Here is a 26021-nt window from a genome sequence, read left to right on the forward strand (position 1 = left end):
ATGTCACGTGATGTGCTTTCAGCCAATGAAAATGACGAAAATTATTGTCTCATGTAATATTTTACAATATTATATCATATCATCTGAAGCTTCCATTGTGATTCATTTATATAGGTCAATCAATTATGCAAGTTTGAAATAGTACTATCATTTATAAAAACATATGACCAATTCCAAAAAAATTAACCTACTGAAACATCCAAAACCATTGGCTTAGATTCAGCGTCCACGCTTGTTAAGTGCATTATTATTATAAGATGCATCATCAAACCAAATTTGGTAAAGATTGGACCAAAAAAAACCCTAAAATTTGTCTTTAACCAGCTCAAAAAACCTTAACCTCTACCAGCATTCAAAACCTATGACTCATATTAAGCATTCAGGCCTATCAAGTGCACACGTATCACAAGACGCACCATCCATGAAAGTTTAATGAAGTTAGGACCAGTAGTAAGTAATATATATTCATCAAAGGGACCCTGCTCCAAAAACTTTAACCTCATCCAGCATCTGAAACTTATGGCTCAAATTCAGTATTTAAGCCTGTCTAACCATCTCACCAATTTGGTGAACTTAAGACCATAGTAAGTAAGTTATAATCATCAAAGGGCACCTGCTCTAAAAACTTTAACCAGCTCCAAAACCTTAACCTTATCCAGCATCCTAAACCAATGGCCCAAATTAAGCATTCAAGCCTTCAAGTTCAAAAGTATCATATAATAAGTAGGTCCAGATGCACAATCCATGCAAGTTTGGTGAAGGTAGGACAAGTAATAACTTAGAAACAGGATATGCTCCAAAAACTTTAAACAGGTACGGACACTGACACGTACAATATAGCATAAGCTCCCCCCCCCCCCAACCCCGACTTCCCCTCAGTGAGTTAAATATCGAAGTAACATGAACATCTCTGATATATGCTATTTACAATTTATTTGCAAAACAACTTCATAACTTGCAATTGAAAACTGTATGAGGAGTTATCCATACAATAGAGGTACCCTATATTTGATATTTTGCCATAAAAATAACTTAGTTCAACAGATGGTATTTTTTTAATAAATTATTAAAAATCAAAATCTAAGTAATATCTCTGAATTACAGTTGATCTGCAAAGAAAACATCCTTTCTTGAAAACTGTAGGAGGAGTTATCCATACTATAAGGGTACCATATATGCAGTATTTGGCATAAAATGACGAAGTTCAAGAGCTGGTATTTTTTTTCATAAATTATCAAAATTCAAAATACAAGTAATATGCACATCTCTGATACATATACAATTAATCTGTAAAAACAATTTTTCTATCTTGAATACTTCATGAGGAGTTATCTGTACAATAGGGGTACCCTTTATGCCGTATTAGGCATACAATGACTTAGTTCAACAGCAAGTATTTTTTTCATAAATTATCAAAAAACAAAATTCAAGTAAATTCAAATATCTGACACAATTGTTTGCAAAACTAGAAACTTTCCATCTTGAATACTGTAGGAGGAGTTAATTGCACAATAGGGGGTGCCTAATATCTCATGATATGCAAAAAAATGACCAAGTTCAGCAGGTGGTATTTTTGCATAAATTTACAAAAATCAAAATCCAATCCTATCCAATCTTTGAAAACTGTAGGAGTAGTTATATGTACAATAGGGTTTATACCCATCTACCCGCCTGCCCACCATTTTCACTATTTCAATAACCTGATTGTTCTTTGGAAAACTATTCTTACATAGCTGTTTGGTACCTTAATATCTTATATGGCTATCTTCTTAAATGAATTATATTCCAAAAACCTAACTAAAGCAGCAAAAAGAATAGGATATGTCACATAAATTCCATCATAATATTCATAGACCTAAATATCTATAGAAAGGATATGCATATTTTTCAACTACAAATGCAATGAAATAATGGCATAGCATTTAATTTGACTTATGTCATCACAATCAATAACACATACATGTATAGCATAATATTTGTAAAAATCTTTCATCTCTTACTTCACTTTAAACAAGGTAGAAAAAAAAAACATCAATACTATGAAGATGTACAGATTCAGTTATAAGCCACAGACATGTCTTTGTACAAAAAAGTCCAAATCACATTTTGTAACCTTGGCTAAAAAGTTCCATTTTTAAACATTAATGTTCTCTTTGCTTTTTATTAGCTTTTATCCCTTTCTTTCTCATTCTTGTCAATATATCACTATAGTAATCAAAATCATACATAGGTTTAAAGGCTTTTCCACATCTCATTTTCCTGAAATCTTTTAATCTATTTTTAGCATGACTATGAAAGTTCGATCTATTCAGTTCATATGCATCTGCAAGGTCTTTAGATGTGAAAACTGTGAAGTTCAGAAACATCCAGATCTGGACAATGGATGGAATATGGAGACCATTGAATCCCCATATTGGAATTCGATCCACACTCTGAAGCAGAACATCATTTTTGGGGTCATAGAAAAGTGCAGTCACATGATCCAGAGTGCAACCAATAGTCGGTATTAGCCACCCAGATAACGCTGGTGTCTTATTGACTTGGGAGAAGGCATTTGTGATTGTTTGTGCAATGAGCTGGTCCATTGCTTTCATTGATTTGTCCTCTTTGTGCTGTGAAGTCATATTAAGGGTGTCTCCTTCTTCATTGTCATCGTTTTCCATGCAGATTCTCTTTATTCTTGTTGGGCCTACCTCTTTTGCTGTAAAATCATCATCAAAAAAATCTGAAGGGTTGTCCTCCTCGCAATCATCCGGATAATCATCATGCTCAAATTGTTTGGTTTCCTCTTTCAATGGGCATTCCAAGAGTAAAGCTGCTACATTCTGATTCAAAATAATATCTACATAACCATGCCAGGTCTCTGGTGAACCTGCAAAGGGTAAATAAAAAAAGTCAATATCCCTACCTCTAAAAACAGAATAAACATATATTTTTAGCTAAAAGTTATCACTCTTTTAATCCCCTCCTCCTATTGGTCTTCAAGAAGAGAAGAATATGAAAATGTGAAAATGTAGCGATATCTGCTCTACTCACATGAAGTCACAATGCCTAGACTAATCATGTGACCTTAATTGTAATGAATAAAGAGATAGTCGAATCTAACTATGCACGTTTCTAATGAATCTGACAGTAAAATTGTGTGAAATTGTGATCATGCTTTTGGCTTTGCCTGACACAGACAACCACACCGTAGAATATAAATGTTAAAACATGCATACTGAAGGGTAAAATATTTGATTCATTTTTTTATCACGATACATCCATTTGGTAAATCAAAATATAATAATTTTCATCATTATGAAACGTATTATACCTGTGTGTTTTTTAATTCAAATGCAGAACTAATTTTTTTGCATTCCATAAGTGCTGGTCATAGAGAAAATGGACAAATGTAAGGGAGGAGGCTTTATTCTTGTGCAGTTTTTTGCTACAACCACTCCATCATGCACCAGATTCACAAGTACCCATTACTTTGAAAGCACTCAGCTTTGATGGGCTTGGATGCAGACACAACTTTATTGCCAGATGTCCCCATTTGTCAGACTAAAGTGAATGCCTAAATGCACTCACCCCCCCCCCCCCATGCAAGGGTTTTCTTTGAACCTTGCTTAAAGGGCTGAAAAGGACACCATATATACACACACATGCACAGCAGCAATGCTATATCCTCTTCATAACACGCTGCGCGAGGGGATAATAAATGTATCCATGAATATCAACACAGTTTTAATTAAAGCAGTTTACTTCACTTCAAAATATGGCACTGCGCCTTTGAAATAAACCAAAATGTCAATCTTCAAAGTTAAGACATCAATGAAGAATATGGGTTTTGAAAAATGTTGAGAGAATTGTCAAATGTACATGTACATGTATGTGTCACATATAAAGCAGGAAACTTATTATCAAAGAAGTTCACTTGAATCTTTACCTCAGGTAAAGTGTAAGGAATTACTAGCTGTCTGACCCCCTATGGTCTCCTGGGGCATGTTTAATGAATATAAATTTACATTTTTATCTAAGCAATCTAGAGAGCATTAGGTGTATATAATTGGGCAAGTAGTTTAAACTGTTAAAACATGTAATAGTATTACATGGCTCAAAATAAAATGCAATCAAACCTCATTATCTAAAACTCAATGGGACAGAGAAAAACCTTGAGATATATCCCAAGATTAAAGATATTGAGGTAATACTTAAACCACATTGAATCTGAGATCTGAGAAATCAAAGACTGACCTCCAAATCACTTCGACATATCCATGGTATTCTAGATATTGGTGTTTGAGAGCTATATTGAAGTTCAACAATACCGGTATTTGATTTACCTCGGACTGAAATGTTAAAATTTCATTACTTTAAACATGATACGCGACTACCAAATATCTCAATGTATGTCTTGTGAGAATAAATATTTGGCAATATGGCCAACACTTTGCTGAGTGATAAATCATTGACATTTCATAAAATTTAATACATAAATGTGTTCCTTAAGTTCTTCAAATATTTAGCATAGTTGCCCTCTGAAATTACTTTTACATGAAGAAAAAAGTGAGCAAGCTCACATATCACACCTTCAGCTATTACTTGACAATGATCCACATAATAAATGGCAAGGTGTGCATTAATACACAAATTATTTGATAACAGGCATAACTCACAAAACAATTTCTGCAAATATGCACATCTACTCCTTTGTCTTCAACAACTAAGTCATTTTAAGGTCAAAAGGGTCAAAATTTCCAAAAAAATAATGGAATCAGAATTTCCTTGTAACATGCAAATCTACACATTGTGTCCTAAATGCCTTATACAAAGTTTCACAATATTCTGTACAGTGGTTTAAAAGGAGTTGCCCTTACAAGAAAAACTGGATTGATGGACTGACTGACTAACTGACTGACTGACTGAGGGACCAGTCAAAAACATTAAACCCCTCGCAACTTTGCAAGAGGACAGACAGACAGACTGACTGACGGACCAGTCAAATTCAAAAACATTATACCCCTTGCAACCAACGTGGGGTATAATCAGAGTAGTTGCCCTTTGAATTGCTGTCACATTATCACATTATTGAGTCTGAAGCTGAATAAAATGGCAGCATCAAGATCTGCACTAATCACTGCAGAGGGAAGGGAGAAAACGATTAAATAGCAACAACTGTTAATTAAATTTTATTAAGTGAATGAGAGTGCAGGGTATATTTTCAAAGACATTTTGAAAGGTAAGAATGAGATTTTGAAAATCTCAGCTGATAAGCAAGACCATTTTTACATGGAGTTTTGAAAATCATCACTTCTTGTGAAATAAATGTCTCACTTGATAGTCCTTCAGAAAACAAAACACTTATTGGGTCTGACTGACGACAGAAATATATTGGGTTAATCAATCTCATGAATGGAGAGGTGAGGGCCGAGCCATCTATGAGATTGATTAACCTGATAAATTTCTGTAGTCTGTCGCTTCGCCATCTATGAGTTTGATCAACCCAATATATTTCCGTAGACAGTCAGTAACAAACCTTATAAGTACTATAGTAATATTATGGGTGGGTTAAAATTGCTGTAAGACAACTGGACACATGTACCTACCTATTGCTGTGCATCCACTTTTCATCAATGCTTTGCAATTTTCCTTTTCACATGGACAATACAGGTATCTTGGGAGGTTTTCTGATCTATTGTCCATCAAATAATCATTGCCTGCAATCAAGGGAGAGAACAGATGTTGTGCCATCACAGCTGTCAATGTGGCTGTATCCCCTACTCCTTTCATACCACACAAAGCTTCCTGGTGATGCTTTTTATCTGTTAAAAAAAACAAGAGGCAAATAATCACATCAGTCGACCGAACAGACTTATTGTTCCGTTAATGATATCACCTATTTGAATATGTGATGTTGCATACAACTTTTAATTTGATAACAAGGTGATACATCAGATATCACTCATTTGAATAAACTGATATCACCTATTCAAATAGGTGATATCACTTTTTTTAATTTGAAAAGGTGATTTTAGATATCGCCCATTTGAACAGGTGATATCACCTTTTTAATTTAAAAAAAAGCACTGGATGAAAAATCAAGTTTCAGCAAAACTGAAACTATATGGAAACCTTGCTGAAACTTGAAGTTGAATTTTCATGTATAGTTTCCGCAATGCGGAAACCATTATATCGATTCAGCAAGTATCCGTTAGGTTTCAGTCAGCAGAAACTTTAGTCTAAGATTCCTGATGGTTTCCGCAATGCGGAAACTATATTTGAATCATGTGAAAAGTTGTGTAAATTATTATGGAAATATCAATCAGTTTCAGAACATTTCCGCTAGGTTTCAGTATGCTGAAACTTTAAGTTAAGATTCCTGATGGTTTCCGCAATGCGGAAACTTAAACTAAAATTGATTTGAGTTTAATAGTGATATCATTTATTTTCAACAGGTTTAAGTTTAATTCTAGCCTAATGATAATGAATCCGTACATACTAAAATGTATAGTAAGGTTTCAGCGTGACTGAAACTATATGTATACATGTAACTATCTTCAAATGTGGAAAATAAGGCGATTAAGAACCTTACTAAGTAATTAATTGAATTTGAAAAGAAAAACTGATGTCTGATTTTGTTTAATGCATATGATGAAATCATTAATCTTAGGTACTCGGGCACGTGTATACATGTGTATACATTCTTTGTCCAGGTGACCTCCTCTGTGATTTTCCTGTATATTCTGTGTGGATTGCAGGGTTTTTTCTGTCAGGAGTGAACAAAAGACTGTTACATAACATATACACAGTACGAAGCGTGAGTTTATAACTGGAGCCCGGCGGGATTTTTTTTTCAATTTGTGTGTACCTGAGTTAGTAAAACTGATAAGTAAATTATAATTATTTAGTAAAATAAATTAATATACCTATTTTGTAAGACTCCTTCTTAAATCATTTAGTTATCATTTGAATGAACCTTGAGGTACAGTAACTAATTAAGCAAACATATTAAGGTAAAGTCGTTTGTAAATTTTTACAAATCGTACCAAATATTCGTACAACCTGAAGTTTAGAGCTAATTCATTTCTTTTTTAATACCACGCCAACACATGTACACAGGAATTTTTTTTAAAAAATTCTACATTTGATAATAACAAGTAAAACCCACTTGGAGTTTGAGTCTTATATAATAATTGTTTAATTATTTACATGCATTTCAGACTTTACTACATGTATGACTGTATCATGATTCACTGGCGTCGGAAGCAAATTGAAAGTGTAGGGGGGGGGCTAGACTAATCCTCAGAAATATTGAGAAAAAACCCTAATTCCCAAAATCATGAAAATCCTAATCCGTTGGGGGTGGGGGGGGGGGGGGGGGGTGGGGTGGGGTATACCTATACTATATACTTCCGAAAATAAATTTCCCTACCTAAATTTGTTTCCCCAAAATCATGAAATTCCTAATCCGTGTCGGGGGGGGGGGGGGGGGGGGGGCTAGTATGCCTATTACTCCAACTTCTCAATCTTTCAAGGTAAATTTAGGAACTATTACATTTCCGGCGAGAAAAAGTGGGGGGGGGGGGGGGCTATATGCCTATTGGTTAAGTCTAACTTTGCACTAAGCCCCCCCCCCCCCCTAGCGCCCCCCCCCCCCCCCCCGGTTCGACGCCTATGTGATTCGTGCATTTCTATACTTTGTATTTACTTTCTGTACTGTAAACACAGATATTGATACATGTTTATGAAACATGCACATGTTTCTGTTATAAGATATAATAAGCATTATTTATAATTTTACTGAAGTTATACGTTATATTACAAAATCAGTTTAAAATCCAGCACTAGCCATGTGGTGCACGTATACATTTGATGTAGAAAGTATACCAAATAATTAAGGTCTTCCGTTTCCAACGGAAGACCTTATTGTTATTCTTCGGTTTCTTTTTCCCTATTATTAAGGTCTTCCGTTTCCAACGGAAGACCTTCTTGTTATTGCTTTGTTTCTTTTTCCCTATTATTATTATTATTTTTCTGCCTTTTTTTGTGCACGCGATTTCTCAGAAACGACTCGGCCGATTTCAATCAAATTTTAGGATGTGATAGATAGTGATCTGAACTTGATTGGAAATTTTTTGTATTGATGACGTCACATCCGTTTTTGAGATATTGAGATTTTTCTAATTTTTTAATGGGTATTTTGTCTTCGGTTGTTCTCCTAAACTATAAGAGATATTAAGCTCAAATTTTTACGGTAGGTAAAGGAAAGATTGAAGTTTTGCATGATTGTTGTTTTGTATGTTTAGCACTACTGGCGCCAAAGCTCGCTATGGCTCGAAAATTGACATTAAAAAAGCGTCGTGAATTTTTGTGCTTTTCTCTCTTTATCTCTTTTCTGGAAAATATTTTGTTAAAACATGTAATGTAAAAAAAGTTTATATTTACAAGACCTTTCTGCTGATATCAAGAAAAAGGGGCTGGCCCCTCAAATAAGGGACCTAGAGGGCTCTAAAGTTTTTTACCCATAACTCTTTACTGAGTGATATTTTGTAATAAATTATATAAACAAATATGTTTATCTTACAGATATGAAGCCAAGCAGTATAACGATTTTCTCATATGTTACGTAATTAGGGATTTTTAGGGGTCAGAAGTCCAAAACTTTGACCACCTATATCTCAAAACGGAAAAATATTTTGAAATGCAATATAAAAGAAAAGATGCTCAAAATGATGTACCTAACACCATGCAACCTAAAAAATTTGGTTCAGCGGCCCCAATAAGGAGATAAGGGACCGGCCCCTAAAACATTCTTTCTGAGATATCTCAAGAATGGTAACGAATTTCTGAACACTTGTTGAACAAAATGTCTTTATGATTAAATGACCTTTCATTTGATTCCAAGAACAAGGGGCTGGCCCCTAATATTAGGGACCTAGAGGGCTCTAAAGTCTTTTTACTATAGTTCTTTACTGAGGGATATTTTGTAATAAATTATAGAAGCAAATATGTTTATCTTACAGTTATGAAGCCAAGCAGTATAACGATTTTCTCATATGTTACGTAATTAGGGATTTTTAGGGGTCAGAAGTCCAAAACTTTGACCACCTATATCTCAAAACGGAAAAATATTTTGAAATGCAGTAAAAAAGAAAAGATGCTCAAAATGATGTCCTTAACAACATGCAGCCTAAAAAATTTGGTTCAGCGGCCCCAATAAGGAGATAAGGGACCGGCCCCTAAAATATTCTTTCTGAGATATCTCAAGAATGGTAACGGATTTCTGAACACTTGTTGAACAAAATGTCTTTATAATCAAATGACCTTTCATTTGATACCATGAAAAAGGGGCTGGCCCCTAATATTAGGGACCTAGAGGGCTCTAAAGTCTTTTTACTGTAGTTCTTTACTGAGGGATATTTTGTAATAAATTATAGAAGCAAATATGTTTATCTTACAGTTATGAAGCCAAGCAGTATAACGATTTTCTCATATGTTACGTAATTAGGGATTTTTAGGGGTCAGAAGTCCAAAACTTTGACCACCTATATCTCAAAACGGAAAAATATTTTGAAATGCAGTAAAAAAGAAAAGATGCTCAAAATGATGTCCTTAACAACATGCAGCCTAAAAAATTTGGTTCAGCGGCCCCAATAAGGAGATAAGGGACCGGCCCCTAAAATATTCTTTCTGAGATATCTCAAGAATGGTAACGGATTTCTGAACACTTGTTGAACAAAATGTCTTTATAATCAAATGACCTTTCATTTGATACCATGAAAAAGGGGCTGGCCCCTAATATTAGGGACCTAGAGGGCTCTAAAGTCTTTTTCCTATAGTTCTTTACCGAGGGGTATTTCGTAATAGAATATAGAAGCAAATATGTTTATCTAACAGTTGTGTAGCCTAACATTATAATGATTTTTCTCATGTGTTACGTAATTAAGGATTTTTAGGGGTCAAAAGTCAAAAAATGTAATAACCTATATCTCAAAAAGAAAAAATATTTTGAAATGCAGTATAAAGGAAAAGATGCTCAAAATAATGTACCTACATGTAATAACATGCAACCTTACAATTTTTTTTCAGCGGCCCCAATAAGGAGATAAGGTCCGGCCCCTAAAATATTCTTTCTGAGATATCTCAAGAACGGTGGCGAATTTCTAAACACTTGTTGAACAAAGCTCGTACACCAGAAACAAAATAGTATCAGGCACTTAAAATGAAGATCCTCTTTTCCTGTTTTAAATCATGTATAGCTGTTAAATAGCAAATCAAGATCGAACATAAATCTCAATTTCTAAAATTAGACGGAAGACCTCCTCGTTGCTCGCAACGAGATCGTGTCTAGTTTTTATTCTTTTTTTTTCTTCCCATTTTTGTGCACGCGATTTCTCAGAAACGGCTTAACCGATCTCCATCAAATTTTCAGATGTGATAGATAGTGGTCTGAAGTTGATAGGAAATTTTTTGCACTGATGACGTCACATCCGTTTTGGAGATATTGAGATTTTTCTATTTTTTATATGGGTATTTTGTCTGCGGCCGTTCTCCTAAAATATAAGAGATTTTGAGCTCAAATTTCTACGGTTGGTAAACGAAAGATTGAAGTTTTGCATGATTGTTGTTTTGTATGTTTAGCACTACTGGCGCCAAAGCTCGCTATGGCTCGAAAATTGACATTAAAAAAGCGTCGTAATTTTTTGTGCTTTTCTCTCTTTATCTCTTTTCTGGAAAATATTTTGTTAAAACATGTAATGTAAAAAAAGTTTATATTTACAAGACCTTTCTGCTGATATCAGGACGAAGGGGCTGGCCCCTCAAATAAGGGACCTAAAGGGCTCTAAAGTCTTTTACCCATAACTCTTTACCGAGGGATATTTTGTAATAAATTATAGAAGCAAATATGTTTATCTTACAAATATGAAGCCAAGCAGTGTAACGATTTTCTCATATTTTACGTAATTAGGGGTTTTTAGGGGTCAGAAGTCCAAAACTTTGACCACCTATATCTCAAAAAGAAAAAATATTTTGAAATGCAGTATAAAAGAAAAGATGCTCAAAATGATGTACTTAACACCATGCAACCTAAAAAATTAGGTTCAGCGGCCCCAATAAGGAGATAAGGGACCGGCCCCTAAAACATTCTTTCTCAGATATCTCAAGAATGGTAACGAATTTCTGAACACTTGTTGAACAAAATGTCTTTATAATCAAATGACCTTTCATTTGATACCAAGAAAAAAGGGGCTGGCCCCTAATATTAGGGACCTAGAGGGCTCTAAAGTCTTTTTACTATAGTTCTTTACTGAGGGATATTTTGTAATAAATTATAGAAGCAAATATGTTTATCTTACAGTTATGAAGCCAAGCAGTATAACGATTTTCTCATGTGTTACGTAATTAAGGATTTTTAGGGGTCAAAAGTCCAAAACTTTGCTCACCTATATCTCAAAAAGAAAAAATATTTTGAAATGCAGTATAAAAGAAAAGATGCTCAAAATGATGTTCTTAACAACATGCAGCCTAAAAAATTTGGTTCAGCGGCCCCAATAAGGAGATAAGGGACCTGCCCCTAAAACATTCTTTCTCAGATATCTCAAGAATGGTAACGGATTTCTGAACACTTGTTGAACAAAATGTCTTTATAATCAAATGACCTTTCATTTGATACCATGAAAAAGGGGCTGGCCCCTAATATTAGGGACCTAGAGGGCTCTAAAGTCTTTTTCCTATAGTTCTTTACCGAGGGGTATTTCGTAATAGATTATAGAAGCAAATATGTTTATCTAACAGTTATGTAGCCTAACATTATAATGATTTTTCTCATGTGTTACGTAATTAAGGATTTTTAGGGGCAAAAGTCCAAAAATTTGATAACCTATATCTCAAAAAGAAAAAATATTTTGAAATGCAGTATAAAAGAAAAGATGCTCAAAAAAATGTACCTAATAACATGCAACCTTACAATTTTTGTTCAGCGGCCCCAATAAGGAGATAAGGTCCGGCCCCTAAAATATTCTTTCTGACATATCTCAAGAACGGTGACGAATTTCTAAACACCTGAAACAAAATAGTATCAGGTGTAACGTGTCTGCCTAAACACGCTAATATTTATAATGGGTCCCCTCAGATACCTTGCTGAGGTGTTTGATTTTTATGATAATTGTTTAAGATATATAATAATTTTCCTTATCGCTTGCCTAGCTTTTATTGATTCAAAACTCAATTAATTATATATACTTGAATATATGGGCCGTAGCCGAACTCTATGCGTCGCTCCGACACACCCCGTCGCTTCTATCAGTCACTTCAAGCGACCCGTCTCTTATATCGGTCGCTTCAAACAACCCGTCGCTTCTGTCGGTCACTTCAAAGCAACCCCACGAAGCACCCTCGTAACTGATAACAAATGTCAACTCGCTGAATCTAAGCAACGCTCACGAAGACAAGTTGCTTCTATACGCCAGTATTATTGTTCTGCAAATCGCTGAGCAATATTGACTTACGAACAATAAGCTTACCTTGAAGTATTCACTTCAGCGTCTACACTGCGACTGACTGCTGACTCACGGCATCTCGTATTTATACCCTTTGATCACGTGATCTGAGATACTCGGAACAATCAAAGAATCGGGCGTTTGCGACTTCAGAGTGTCTCTCGGTACTCATCACCCATTTTCATTTACCATTTATGTTACATTACCCACGCCTCCTTCTCAAGCGTCCTCGCTTGAATCCAGGAATAAAAACAAACAAGCAGTGTGTACAATTTTTCTTATTTACAATGATCGTAGATTATTTTTAACAATATTTTTAAACAAAAAGTGTTCCACAACAAGAAATGGTTATCTACCATTTTCGTACAACAAACAGAGTGTCTCTACACCATGTTCAGGCTCTTTTTCTTCTCAATCACCTTTACTTTCACTCCATTCTCCCACTTGGTTGTTACCTTCTTCGTGGAGTGTACATACAAAATTGGTTCTGTTTGCACGGCTACATCCCTTGTAGATGGCTCCAGATTGCTACTTTCGTTACGAACTTTTTGATCTCGATTGGTTTCTTCGGATCTGCGACCAGTGAACAAGACAGGTTGAGTTTTCTTCCTCACTATTCTTCCGATTTCTAGATCATTGTCTTCATCTTTTGCCATTGACTCTTCCTCTTCATCTGTCCCACTACACGATCCCAATAGAACTTCTTCTAGGTTGCCAGGGTCTTGCGTTTCCCATTCACTCGGGCTGTCATCCTCTTCTAAACCTGGTGTAGTGAGTGTGGATTCGATCCTTTCTGGGTCTTTCTCTAAAGACTGAGAGGGACTTAACTTCTGCTTTTTCGCTGGTGGCGTTACTGTAGCTGGTTGAGCGTGTCTCTTCATGTGTTTCAGAAGATAGCTGTTCTTCTTAAAGCGAACTCCACACGTCAGACATTTGTGTTTTTGGCCTGAGCATAAGATAACATGATCTTGCCAAGGCTCGTTTACTGGCTTGTCACAGAAAGGACATCCTTCCTGTTGCTTCGCTTTAGTTAACTTGGTATTAGCCATGGGTTTGGTTCTGAAAGGATACAAAAACCAATTTAATATATTTACTAGTCCGAGACATGAATACTCTTAACTCACAGGCATATAATACAACAATTCAAAATTAATCAAAACCTAACACATAGTCTGACAAATAAGCAGGAGCGCGTCTGTTTCTAACAGATCTTTGCGGTAACTCTTGTTCAGCTTCAATATTAATTAAACCCAACTTGTTATCATTTTCATCATCTATCTGATCACCAGATTCTCTTTCATCGAAATTTGACTCTAACTTAGGGACCTCCTCTTCATTAGTCAAAATCTGAGACTTAACCAACCTCATTCTATCAACATGTATCACTTGAGGAGAACCTTTGCTTCCACACGAAACTTTGTACGTGCATTCCGAGCACTTTTCGAGGACCGAAAACGGGCCCTGCCAAAAGCTTGTTAGTTTCGGCGATGTACCTAATTTTCTTCGCGGAAAATAAACGTAAACTTTATCTCCGGGGGAAAATATCTGCCACTTTAACTTTCTGTCGTGGTAACGCTTCTGTCGCAACATTTCTGCTTTTGTGTTTTCTCGTACGATGCGATGAGCTTGCTCCAGTCTCTCTTGGAGCAACCACGCCCATCGATTTTGTGGAATAGGTTTTCGTTGCACTTCCATTTCGTATACGAGATCTAACGGGGTAGTTGCTTCTCTACCGAGCATAAGATAATTTGGACTAAACCCAGTAGTATCATGTTCCGCCGATCTGTACGCCATCATGAGGTATGGTAGCTGCTTGTCCCAATCGGTGTGATTTTGGTTTACACATGAACTTAGCATGGCCTCCAGAGTTCTGTTAAACCGTTCCACCATACCATCGGATTGTGGATGGTAAGGTGTAGTATGAGTTTTCTCTACTTGCAAAAGGTTGCATACCTCCTTAAACAGTTCACTCTCATACTGACGCCCTTGGTCCGAATGGATAGTGTATGGTACCCCCAATCTTACTATAACCTCCTCCACTATTATCTGGGCCACTGTTTTAGCCTCCATGTTCGGCATAGCGAAACATTCAGTCCAACGAGTAAAATAATCGGATACCACGAGAATATACTTATTCCCTGAATCTGTCACGGGCAATTCACCCATTATGTCCGTTGCTAACCTATCCATTGGAAACCCACTCTGCACAATCTGCATCGGCGCTCTCTGTCCAGCGAACGAAGGTTTTCTTTTCCCACAAACCTCGCACCCGTTCACGTATCTTCGAACATCCTTGTTCAGGCCGGGCCAATAAAACTTGCTTCGTATCCTAGCTATCGTTTTATTTATCCCCAAGTGACCCGCTGTTCTTTTGTCATGACAATCCAGCAAGATGCGCCTCCTTTCCGACATAGGTACAACAACTTGTAAATTCTCTAATCCTGTGTCCGTGTCTTTTACTCGTCTGCAAACCAAATTGTTCTCTATAGTAAGTATATCTAACTGTGACCATAGTGAGCGTAAAAATACGCTTTGACTAGAGATCTCGCGAAACTTTGGCTTCTTTTCCTTGCCCATCCATTCTTTGACTAATTTAAGCTCTTTGTCATTATCTTGTATTGTCTTTATGTAAGGTCCTTCAAAAGCGAATTCTTTATCATCGGCTTTTGCCCTTCGAACATGCGGCTCTTTGTCATCATCAATATCATAGCCGCATTGCCTACAGGGTAGACGACTTAAGGCGTCTGCGTTCAGATGTTGCTTTCCTGGTCTGTGTTGTATTTCCATATCGAAGGTAGACAACACTTCAAGCCACCGAGCTAATTGACCCTCGGGATTCTTGAAAGAAGTTAACCATCTTAATGAGCTATGATCTGTCCGCAGAATGAATTTCCTCCCATAGAGGTAATGCTTAAAATACTTTGTGAAGTACACTACAGCCAGAAGTTCTTTCCTTGTCACACAATATTGCCTTTCCGACTTTGATAGAACTTTGCTAGCATAAGCAATTACCCTCTCTTTACCTTCATGAACCTGTGATAACACAGCCCCCATTGCAAAATTACTTGCGTCGGTGTCCAATATAAACGACTTGTTAAAGTCGGGATGTGCAAGTACTGGGGCGCTTATCAGGGCGGTTTTCAATTGATCGAAGGCAGTTTGACAATCTGTACTCCATGTAAAAGAATCGGTGTTGTTCTTCTCTGTCAATTTGTGTAAGGGTTTTGCAATACCGGCAAAGTTTTTAACAAACTTCCTGTAATATCCGCATATGCCCAAGAATGAGCGAAGTTCGCTGACATTGGCTGGTGCTTTCATTGTTTTGATTACCTCTACTTTCTTGCTGTCTGTAGTTATTCCTTTGTCGGATATGACATGCCCAAGATATTCTACAGACCTAGAGAACAAAGAACACTTCTTCGCTTTCAATTTTAGTCCAGCGCCAGCCAACCGACCAAACACTTTTGAAAGATTCTCTACCATCTCTTCGAATGTTTTGCTGATGACAATAATATCATCTAAGTAAATCAAACAAATTTCCCAGTTCAACCCGGCAAGTACGGTTTCCATAAGCCTCTCGAATGTTGCTCCAGCATTGCAGAGACCAAACGGCATTACCCGAAATTGAAATAAACCTTTTCTTGTCGCGAAGGCTGTTTTCGGCTTATCCTCAGGTTCCATTTCTACTTGCCAGTAGCCCATGCACAAATCGAGCGTTGAAAACCACGACGCACCGCTCAGGCTATCGAGCATGTCATCAATGCGCGGCAAAGGGTACGCATCTTTTAACGTTGCCGAATTTAAACGCCGATAATCTACACAGAAGCGTGTAGAACCATCTTTCTTCTTGACAAGCACAACCCCAGAGGCCCAGGGACTCGAAGACAGCTCTATGACATTTCGCCGTAGCATATCGTCTACTAATTTATCTGCCTCTTCCCTCATGTGGACTGGCAGTCGCCTTGGTGGTTGCTTTATAGGACGGGCATCTCCAGTGTCAATTCTATGTTTGACTACGTTTGTTCTCCCGAGATCGTTATCTGAACTAGCAAACAAAAAGGCATAGTTCTCAAGAAGCTTATCAACTGCCTTTCTTTGCTCTTGATTCAACCTGTATTTCGTGACTTCACTCAGAGTTTCAAGTTCCCTCGACCAATTCGTTTGGTGGTCGGTCGCTTTTGTAGTCTCTAACACTTTTTCGACTGGACAAAGTTGTCCAATGTTAGTCCCTTTATAAATAGTTTGAGGATCTTGTGAAAGATTCATAAACCGAACAGGTACTCTAGTTTCATTGTTTACTAAAGTCCTCCCCACCAGACTTCTATTTGTCGTAATCAAACAGTCCCTTGGCTCTACGATCCCCAAACCACTGCAAAGGTTTACCCCATCTGGCACGCACACATCACAAGTTGTGATGATTTCACTTCTAGCTGGAACAACGAACGATTCTGAAGCAACAACTCTGTAACACCCTAGCGTACCTTCAAGCAACAACGAGTGTTTCTCTCTGCCGATGCTTAATACCTTCTTAGGTATATCTAACGAACATTTATGTTCAGTCATGAAATCTAAGCCAATGATTCCATCCACAGTTATGTATGATATTACTATTTGTGAAAGATATTCCCTATCACCCAATTGAATATTGGTCACAATCTTTCCTAACACCCTCAAAGATCTGCCTTCAGCGGTCATAATATCTTGCTTTACTTTGTCTATAGCAAAGGTGCCATTTGATTGTTGAACTCTGTCGTAGGCTCTTTCCGAAAGCAAGGTAACAGTCGCTCCTGTATCTACCAACATTTTTATCTCAGTTCCGCCTATGCAGACAACGGCATACATTCCGGCCTCACTCGGTCTATTAAATGCCACTGAAGGTTGCTTAACTTCTTCCTCCGGTCTAGTTTTTGCTGCACTAACTGATGCAGGACGTGGCGCTTTAGGGCCGTAGTTGCTTTCTACTGGACGTTTTCTATTCTTTTGCTTTGATGGACATTGTCTGCTTATGTGTCCTTCTTCATGGCAATTGTAATATTTTATTGTTTTCGGCAAGTGTCTTTGCTTACTGCCATTTTGGGCTGATCGCCTTGAATCATCAGGCTTTCTCATTTCTCGTATTTCCGACTTAAGCTCATTCAAAGAGCTTTGTAAGCCTTTTAGACACTTCGTCAATTCATCGGTGTTGTCGGCATCATCATTTCTGGAGGAGTCACCATTAGCCACACGCAAGTGTGACTTCTGTTCTATTCTCCCGAAATCTGACTTTATGAAAGCCTCTAACTCTACTGCAAGCCTTATTGCATCGTTTAGACTCTGTGGTCTGGCCTGTTTGATTCTAAGGCGCATATCCGCATCCACCAAAGCATCAATGAATTGTTCCTTTGCGAGCGTTTCCCTCACGTCATTCGGTGCCGTTGGATAAGCTAAATGTGCCAATCTCCTTATTGTCTGGCCCAATTCTGGGAGCGTCTCTGTTGCTTTCTGTCTACGTTCTCTCAATTGAACTCTATATAGCTCTGTTTGATTTGCAGGTGCAAAGCGATCCTCTAAAGCCCTTACGAGTTCATTGTAGTTTCTACCTAATTCGCCAGCAAGGTTGCCTAACACTCCCTGGGCGTTTCCTCTTAAGGACACTGCTAAGTAGAGACCTTTTTCCCTGTCTGTCCACCCATTCAAGGCTGCACACGCTTCAAAATGCGATTTGTAATCTAGCCACGAAGCGCTGCCATCAAATGTCGCTGGCTTTATATAGTTGGATGGCTTCTTAAAAGAAGTATCGGGGTTTTTATATCCTCCCTCATCTTTTTCTGTGGGCGCTTCAAGCGGTCGTTGTCGCCTGACAGTAATTCGCGGTTCATTTTCCCTTACTTCTATTCGATTCTTCTCACGAAACCTCGGCGATGCCGTTAAATCGAGATCCTCTGGATATTCAGGGTCATACATTTGGTTATATTCTCTTCTTTTGAATCTGATTTCTGTTGGACCTTCAGACATAATTCCAGAGTCGCTTTTCCGAACAGTTTGATGTGCTGGAGTCGAGGTCTGCTGTTTCATATCTTCTCTAAGTTTCATCGAGTGTTCGAACGTCGTCCTGTTAAGCTCCTCAAGCTCCGCTTCAATTCTCTGTATTTCCTCGGTAATATTTTCCAATGCCATTTTTACAATAAAAACACGAGATTATTATTTAAAAACTTTAATGTACAAAAATCATACAATCAAACGTGGTCCCAACGTGGGCGCCAAATTTTGTAACGTGTCTGCCTAAACACGCTAATATTTATAATGGGTCCCCTCAGATACCTTGCTGAGGTGTTTGATTTTTATGATAATTGTTTAAGATATATAATAATTTTCCTTATCGCTTGCCTAGCTTTTATTGATTCAAAACTCAATTAATTATATATACTTGAATATATGGGCCGTAGCCGAACTCTATGCGTCGCTCCGACACACCCTGTCGCTTCTATCAGTCACTTCAAGCGACCCGTCGCTTATATCGGTCGCTTCAAACAACCCGTCGCTTCTGTCGGTCACTTCAAAGCAACCCCACGAAGCACCCTCGTAACTGATAACAAATGTCAACTCGCTGAATCTAAGCAACGCTCACGAAGACAAGTTGCTTCTATACGCCAGTATTATTGTTCTGCAAATCGCTGAGCAATATTGACTTACGAACAATAAGCTTACCTTGAAGTATTCACTTCAGCGTCTACACTGCGACTGACTGCTGACTCACGGCATCTCGTATTTATACCCTTTGATCACGTGATCTGAGATACTCGGAACAATCAAAGAATCGGGCGTTTGCGACTTCAGAGTGTCTCTCGGTACTCATCACCCATTTTCATTTACCATTTATGTTACATCAGGCACTTAAAATGAAGATCCTCTTTTCCTGTTTTAAATCATGTATAGCTGTTAAATAGCAAAATCAAGATCGAACATAAATCTCCATTTCTAAAATCAGACGGAAGACCTCCTCGTTGCTCGCAACGAGATCGTGTCTAGTTAAAATTATATTTTGTTTATATATCAGTCCGACGTGTACGGTTTACTTCCCGGCTTGTTTAACGCGTTTGTATTTTAATTTCATAAGTATTCTTAACGTACTGTTCATCGCATGACCAATCAGTGCACATGTGTAACTGTAAAATAATTGCCATCAATTCATCAGTTCATCGTAGTTGTAAATTCACCGTACCGGTGAACGCTGTTAACCGGACCCCGTTAATTGATCGGCATCAAATTATATTTGTGATTTCTGTGTGTTCATGCAGAACCTGCTCTGTGATGAACATAATATTTTCACACCTCTATATTTTGAATAAGAATATGACCGTGCTTAGAATCGCGGTGAAAATTGGACAAGTTACATAAATATGCAAGACTAACTTGTCAGTAAACTATATATGGCTCTATCATATTTAGTTTGGCAATCATCAGTACATGTAAATAAAATATAGTTAAAGACAAAATCTGATACATTTGTCTCATTAAAACTTGTTTAATTTCATTAGACATTTGTAAACAAACGGTCGGCCATTTTTTTTGGTTAATCACGTGTTACAAATACAATTGTAACAAACACACGCCAATACTTTGTCGTAATTAACCAGGAAATACTGACTCCGACAGTTCTTATTTAAAATAAATATACATGTAAAAAGTATACTATTCGGTAAAAAATGATAATTTTGTTTAAACATTATTCATTTTAAACTATCCCAAGATGCACTTTTCCAAGATTTAGCGGGTTCTGATTGGTCAGTATTGGCGCACTTTATGATTCCGAGCGAAGGTTAAAATGGACAAGAAGGTGCTGTTGTAAAATGGAGAATTGAGAAGCATTAATAGCCTCTACAACAAGGAGATAATGCAGGAACGAAGAACTCATATCAAGGTAACTTAATTCACAATAAAGATACTCCCAATAACATTTTCAAGGCTCTAATTTATCTCTCATTTGTAAACGAGATCTCGCGCCATCAAATCAAGATGGCGTCATTTTTTCAAACTTGGTTCGGTGTTTAAATTTTTATTACCGTATCTCTTTTAAATATACGTTTTGACCAAGTTAACCATTAACCAACTTTATATGCATGATAATCAAGATTATCCAGGGTATACACATATATAATTATATAAAGGTCCCTAATATATGAATGCTTGGTTGGTAAACAAGACGAACAATGAATCTTTCGCACATTATACAATTTACAAACTCTAAATGTAACGAAAAAAATTTATTAATTAAATCCGGAAAATGAAATCTTTCACGTTTTTCTTTTTCAGCATTGACAGCATACAAAGTCGATGTTTCCGGTGATTAGTTGCATCCTCCGTTCAGTGATTCGGGTGAATGTTTTGACCAGCTGGACAATGTGAACGCAAGGTATTGAAAGTTCTTGAAAAGGAGGTTGTTGGGGGGGGGGGGGGGGGTGAAACACACTTATTGTTGATAAGTTTGTCCATTGTACAACAAACAATAATTGAATCAAAATGAAAATAACATAGCTTCATACATAAATGAAACATTTTAGACCAGATACTACTGTAGTCATTATATGACATAGTTTAAACAGCAACTGGCAACTGCATAGTAGCTTCTGTATTCAGAATTTTATTCAGAATGCCTTTATTACATGTTAGGCTGAATGACTTATGTTTATTGTTTAAAAATCTAAATGAAACTTTATTATTCATGTTTAAGATAAATAGAACAGACATAAAGTACAGCCCAGTGAAAGGAACAAGTTCATTGCAAGAAGAAGAATTTTAATGCTACCACTGTCCAGAACTACTAAGTCTGCTGTAGCCATGATGTGATCATATAAGTGCTTCACCGGTCTGGACAATGCTCGAAAGTCCCCCAAAAAGGCCTATTTCCATAAACTACGACTCAGGTTACATCAACAACAGCCAAGGACACTCCTTATTGACACATTTCTATGACCCGACTAAAGCTCTGCAGAACAAGACTTTTTAACTGTAAAGTATTCTCATTTCAAAAAACCTATAAACTATAAAAGTACTTTTTTTATATGATCAAATACCAGTATATTACAATGTCTGTCTGTAAGCTAGAATCTTAGAAAATCACATGGTTTTGACTTATTAAATGATTGATTAGACCTTGCAGATATTAACTTTCATTTTCTTAAATAATTTGTTATATTTGCAAATATTGCATAAAATATTAGACTCCATGTAACATATATCCTCACACCTCCAAGTTGATAAGTGTTAACTACTTTTTTTTCCATTTTCTTTGTTTAAACATTTATTGATAACTTAGTTTTTATTTGGAGCAATATATGAAAAATTAAGAAACCAATCTTAAATGTAAAAACACTGCATTAGGAGATGAATGCATGGGTCATAGAAATGATAAAATACACCAAACAATATTCAATTATGTCGTATATGAAAATATATAAAGACAACATATACCCCATGTATTACAATTTTTATATAACAAAATTACTTGGATGGAAAGTTGTTTCCATGTGGGTTTTATTTTAATCTGTGTTATGTAACTAATATATAATTGGAATTAGCTTTTATATCATAAGTAAAATGCTGGTATTGATGAGAATTGTAAGGTGAATGATCTGTGTGATACTTTGTATTTTATACATTCATGCTACAAAAAGCAAGTACATGTACATGTAGTAATACTTGTCATATATAAACAATGTATATTTTACTTCATGTCTTGGATTTAAAAATATTAATGTAGGTGAAGTAGTGAAATGTAGGAAGGTAAACCGTGTGTAAAGAAGAATATTCATCAGGAATGAAGTGTGTTGCAATCAGCATAATTAATTAAATGTGTACATCATATTTTTGCACATGATTTGACAGACTGCTCCATTGTTAGCTTTTTATTGGCCAACAAGCTTTTCATATCTCCCTCTGGGTCATCTATTTAAATACTGACATGCTTATGATATTTAAATCTGATCAGTTGGTACATCATGGGTGGAAATGAAAAGTTCACTTTGGACTTAATGGATTATCAAAAAAATGATATCAAATCCTGTTCTATTGTAAAACATTAGATTATATTACTAACAAAGAAAAGGTTTATCCCAACTTGTAAGTGGGTCACTTTGACCTCATTTTGGAATTTATTGACATATTCAAATCAAATCTGGGTCATACCTCTATAGTCAACTACTATCTTGTAGTGTATTTTTTTTTTTAAAGATGGATACTTACGACTTTTCAAAAATATTTTATGGTGTACATATTCATTGTAGTTCAAAACAAATTGAGACAAGTGTATCATGTTCATGTAACAGTGAAGTTTTCTTTGTTTATTCATGTACGTGCATTTATTTTGTAAATTGCATTCATATTTTTAAAAAAGTAAGATCTTTGTTGCATTTTTAAAGGGAGATTTGATAGGCATTTAATCGAGATGAAAAAAAAATACAAATGTAAAGATTTCTATGGGAGTTTTTTTTCTTGTGCAATTTTATCATTTTTTAAATAAAAGTCCCTAATAAGGGAATTGCCATATGGATGTTTCTCCATTATTGTATCTTGGCTGTATTTTATTTATTATTGGAAACAATTTCAGATTTTTGAACAAAATAAATTTGGAACTGTTTGAAATTGTTTTGGTTTTACATAAAGTAGAAACCTTGCTCAGCTTTTGTGAAAGCAAAAATATAAAAAGTTTCAGTAAGTTTCAGTTGCGGAAACCCTTTGTAAACAATATGTTTCCCAATTGTATATGGAGGTTGAAACTATGCAGAAACTTCAAGTTTCAGTAAGTTTCCGTCGCGGAAACCATTTGTAAACAATATGTATCCCAAACGTATATGGAGATTGAAACTAGGCAGAAACTTCAAGTTTCAGTAAATTTCCGTTGCGGAAACCATTTGGATTCATGGACAGCCTAAGTTTCAGCACTGCGGAAACTTAATGAAACTTGAAGTTTCCGTGCTGAAACCTGTCGGAAACTTAAAGTAATCTTAAGTTTCCGCAGAGTTTCCAAAGGGTTTCCGCAGCGCTGAAACCAGATATTTCATCCAGTGAAGATAAAGACCCATTTACAATAACTGCGGTACTGCTCTCTTAATTGCAAGGCATATTGATCAATTTTGGCGGAAATTCATTTGGTAGATTATTAAATGACATTATATGATAGATTAAACAACTGATGTTATGTATGTGTATGTCATATTTCACCAAACTTGGTTATTTTGCCATGCAAAATAGCAGCACCACATTTACTGTGAAGGAGTTTATCAGATATCTGAACCATCTATGATATTATAACCCATTAATTTGAATGGGTGCATGATCTGCAGAACTTTACTGGCGTGCGACCAGATCTCGCCAAGTACCATTTCTCGTAAGTACATTGTGACATCATTTTTCGTATATAATTTTATGTGTTGATGAAATGACGTCACAGTACTGGCGAGAAATGGTACTCGGCGAGAACTGGTCGCACGCCAGTATTAAAATGACAATAAATACTATAACAGTGTCTCATACATTTTCTATAGATGATACCTGATAGGATAAATACCCAACAATATGATACTTACGCATGTAACGTTAATAACTAAGAAATTAAATAAGAAATCATTCTTTTAGTATTATGAGGCATGTCTGCGAATCTTTTTACCCACCACGAAGAAATTTCAACATTGCTAGAACAGCTGGCTTGCACTCTTCAGGCACTGCACATATACCGTGGTCAATCAATTCTTTCACCATCTCTGTATTAAACAGTTGGTCATATGCAACGATGGTGTATCCAACATCGGTGTTGCCTACGTCTAGCTCCTCGAAAGTCTCTGCACTGTAAGCTTTTTCTTTGGACAGTTCTAAATACATTGACTGTAAAACAACATCTGCGTTTACAAAGGGGACCGGTTTCAAGACGTTACAAGTTTCAATAACAAGATTCGCAAAATCATAGAATTCAAGATCTTTCAATGCTGTCCTTAAAAGTTTTTCTTCTACAGATCCTTCGAAGGTCTTCAACTCTCTAAAAACTGACATTTTGGTCTCCGCGCTATTTGACGGGAACCTAGTCGTTTCGGCACCACGACATTTCGGCGCCTAATCGACAAGGTAGCAGGACGTTTAGGCCCCTAGACGTTTAGGCACCCCCAAAAGTTTGGGACAATTTAAAGATGTTTCTAATGTTCTTAGTTCGTTACACTTATGCAAACAAACCATTTCCTATAATTATAAGAAAACGCATCATATTTAAATCAACATATGCATAAATACATTCGGTACTTTCGTCCACGAATCTTTTTTTTAAATCCATTATTCTCTCATTATTACGGAAGCTTATTGAGGCCAGTTCAATAAATAAATTAATTTATATTGCGTTAAATCGCAATAGTTATTGCGTTTTAATGCAATCTTTTGCGTTTATTCGCAATGTATTTTGCGTTTAAACGCAAAAGATTGCAATAAAACGCAAAAAGTTATGCGATTAAACGCAAAGTGGATTGCGTTTAAACGCAAAGTTCTGCGTTTAAACGCAATGTATTGCGTTTAATCGCAAAATCATTGCGTTTAAACACAAAACAAATATTGCGTTTAAACGCAAAGCTATTATTGCGTTTAAACGCAATATATTTTGCGAATAAACGCAAACGTTTTTGCGATTAAACGCAATAATTTTTGCGATTAAACGCAAACATTTTGCGATTAAATGCAATGATTTTGCGATTAAACGCAATGATTTTTGCGTTTAATCGCAATTACTTCATTTGCTTACATTAACTTAGTACATGTATATGTCCTAAGTCCGTGATGTGATGACATCACTTGACACATCACAAAGACTCAATTTCTGGTTTTCACTTGGAATAACTTATAATGAAATAGTAAGTTGTCATAACTTGAAAGCATCAGGCACTTCTAAGCAAACGTGTCCTAAAAAGAAGGATCGCGTTATAATAAATACAAGAGAGAGAATAAGTCTTTGCTTATATTTGTTTCCAAATTCTTCCTTAGAGATGACAAGCAAATGGCTATTGATGGATTCACCAGTGATGTTTGCTTGCCAGATACTTTGTATCTAGACTGTGAGAAATAGTTGGATTGATAAAACGGAAAAGACTCCATCGCAAAGAGCATTATGCCAAGGGGCCTTACAAATAGAGGCATGTCGATTCGTGTACAAATTAAAACAAATGGAACTTGCACAAACAGTTGCATTGACGGCTATACTATAAAAATTTATTGTCTCCAAGATACATGTATTACCAAATTGAATAGGTTATATAACCTTTTCAAAAAGTATAATCATCTATTTGAATAGGTGATTCCATCTATTCACACTGAAAGAGTGATACATGTATCATTGTTTTCAAATATGTGATATCCCTTGTTCACATCACAAGACAAATAAGTGATTGATAGGTAATAATACCAATTCTAATAAATGCTATCACTTTTTCAATTATAGGTGATATCACTAAATCAAATCAGTGATATAACAATTACAATTAATGCCAAATCAGTTCGTCATATTGAATAAACAGTATCACTTTC

The 26021-nt window shown here is 36.3% G+C and overlaps 1 protein-coding gene across 1 annotated transcript; it reads right to left on the minus strand.

Annotated features, from left to right (window-relative positions):
• Positions 1-1999: 1999 nt before the first annotated feature.
• LOC105343524 (uncharacterized) lies at positions 2000-24566 on the minus strand. Its single transcript, XM_011450915.4, has 3 exons — positions 24134-24566; positions 5592-5807; positions 2000-2872 (listed from the first exon to the last, which is right to left on the minus strand). Exons 1-3 carry the CDS (start codon positions 24507-24509, stop codon positions 2142-2144), a joined length of 1323 nt encoding a protein of 440 aa, XP_011449217.3. The 5' UTR covers positions 24510-24566; the 3' UTR covers positions 2000-2141.
• Positions 24567-26021: the final 1455 nt, after the last annotated feature.

The sequence above is a fragment of the Magallana gigas genome, chromosome 4 (assembly GCF_963853765.1).
Source record: "Magallana gigas chromosome 4, xbMagGiga1.1, whole genome shotgun sequence".
Classification (NCBI taxonomy): domain Eukaryota; kingdom Metazoa; phylum Mollusca; class Bivalvia; order Ostreida; family Ostreidae; genus Magallana; species Magallana gigas.

Bases quoted from the DNA above. Each gene is read 5' to 3' on its own strand.
- LOC105343524 (XM_011450915.4), bottom strand. From the start codon at position 24,509: ATGTCAGTTTTTAGAGAGTTGAAGACCTTCGAAGGATCTGTAGAAGAA. The intron at 5,808-24,133 runs GTGGGTAAAAAG...TTTTTTTAACAG, and splicing joins AATGTTGAAATTTCTTCGTG to ATAAAAAGCATCACCAGGAA. The intron at 2,873-5,591 runs GTAGGTACATGT...TACCCTTTGCAG, and splicing joins AAGTGGATGCACAGCAATAG to GTTCACCAGAGACCTGGCAT.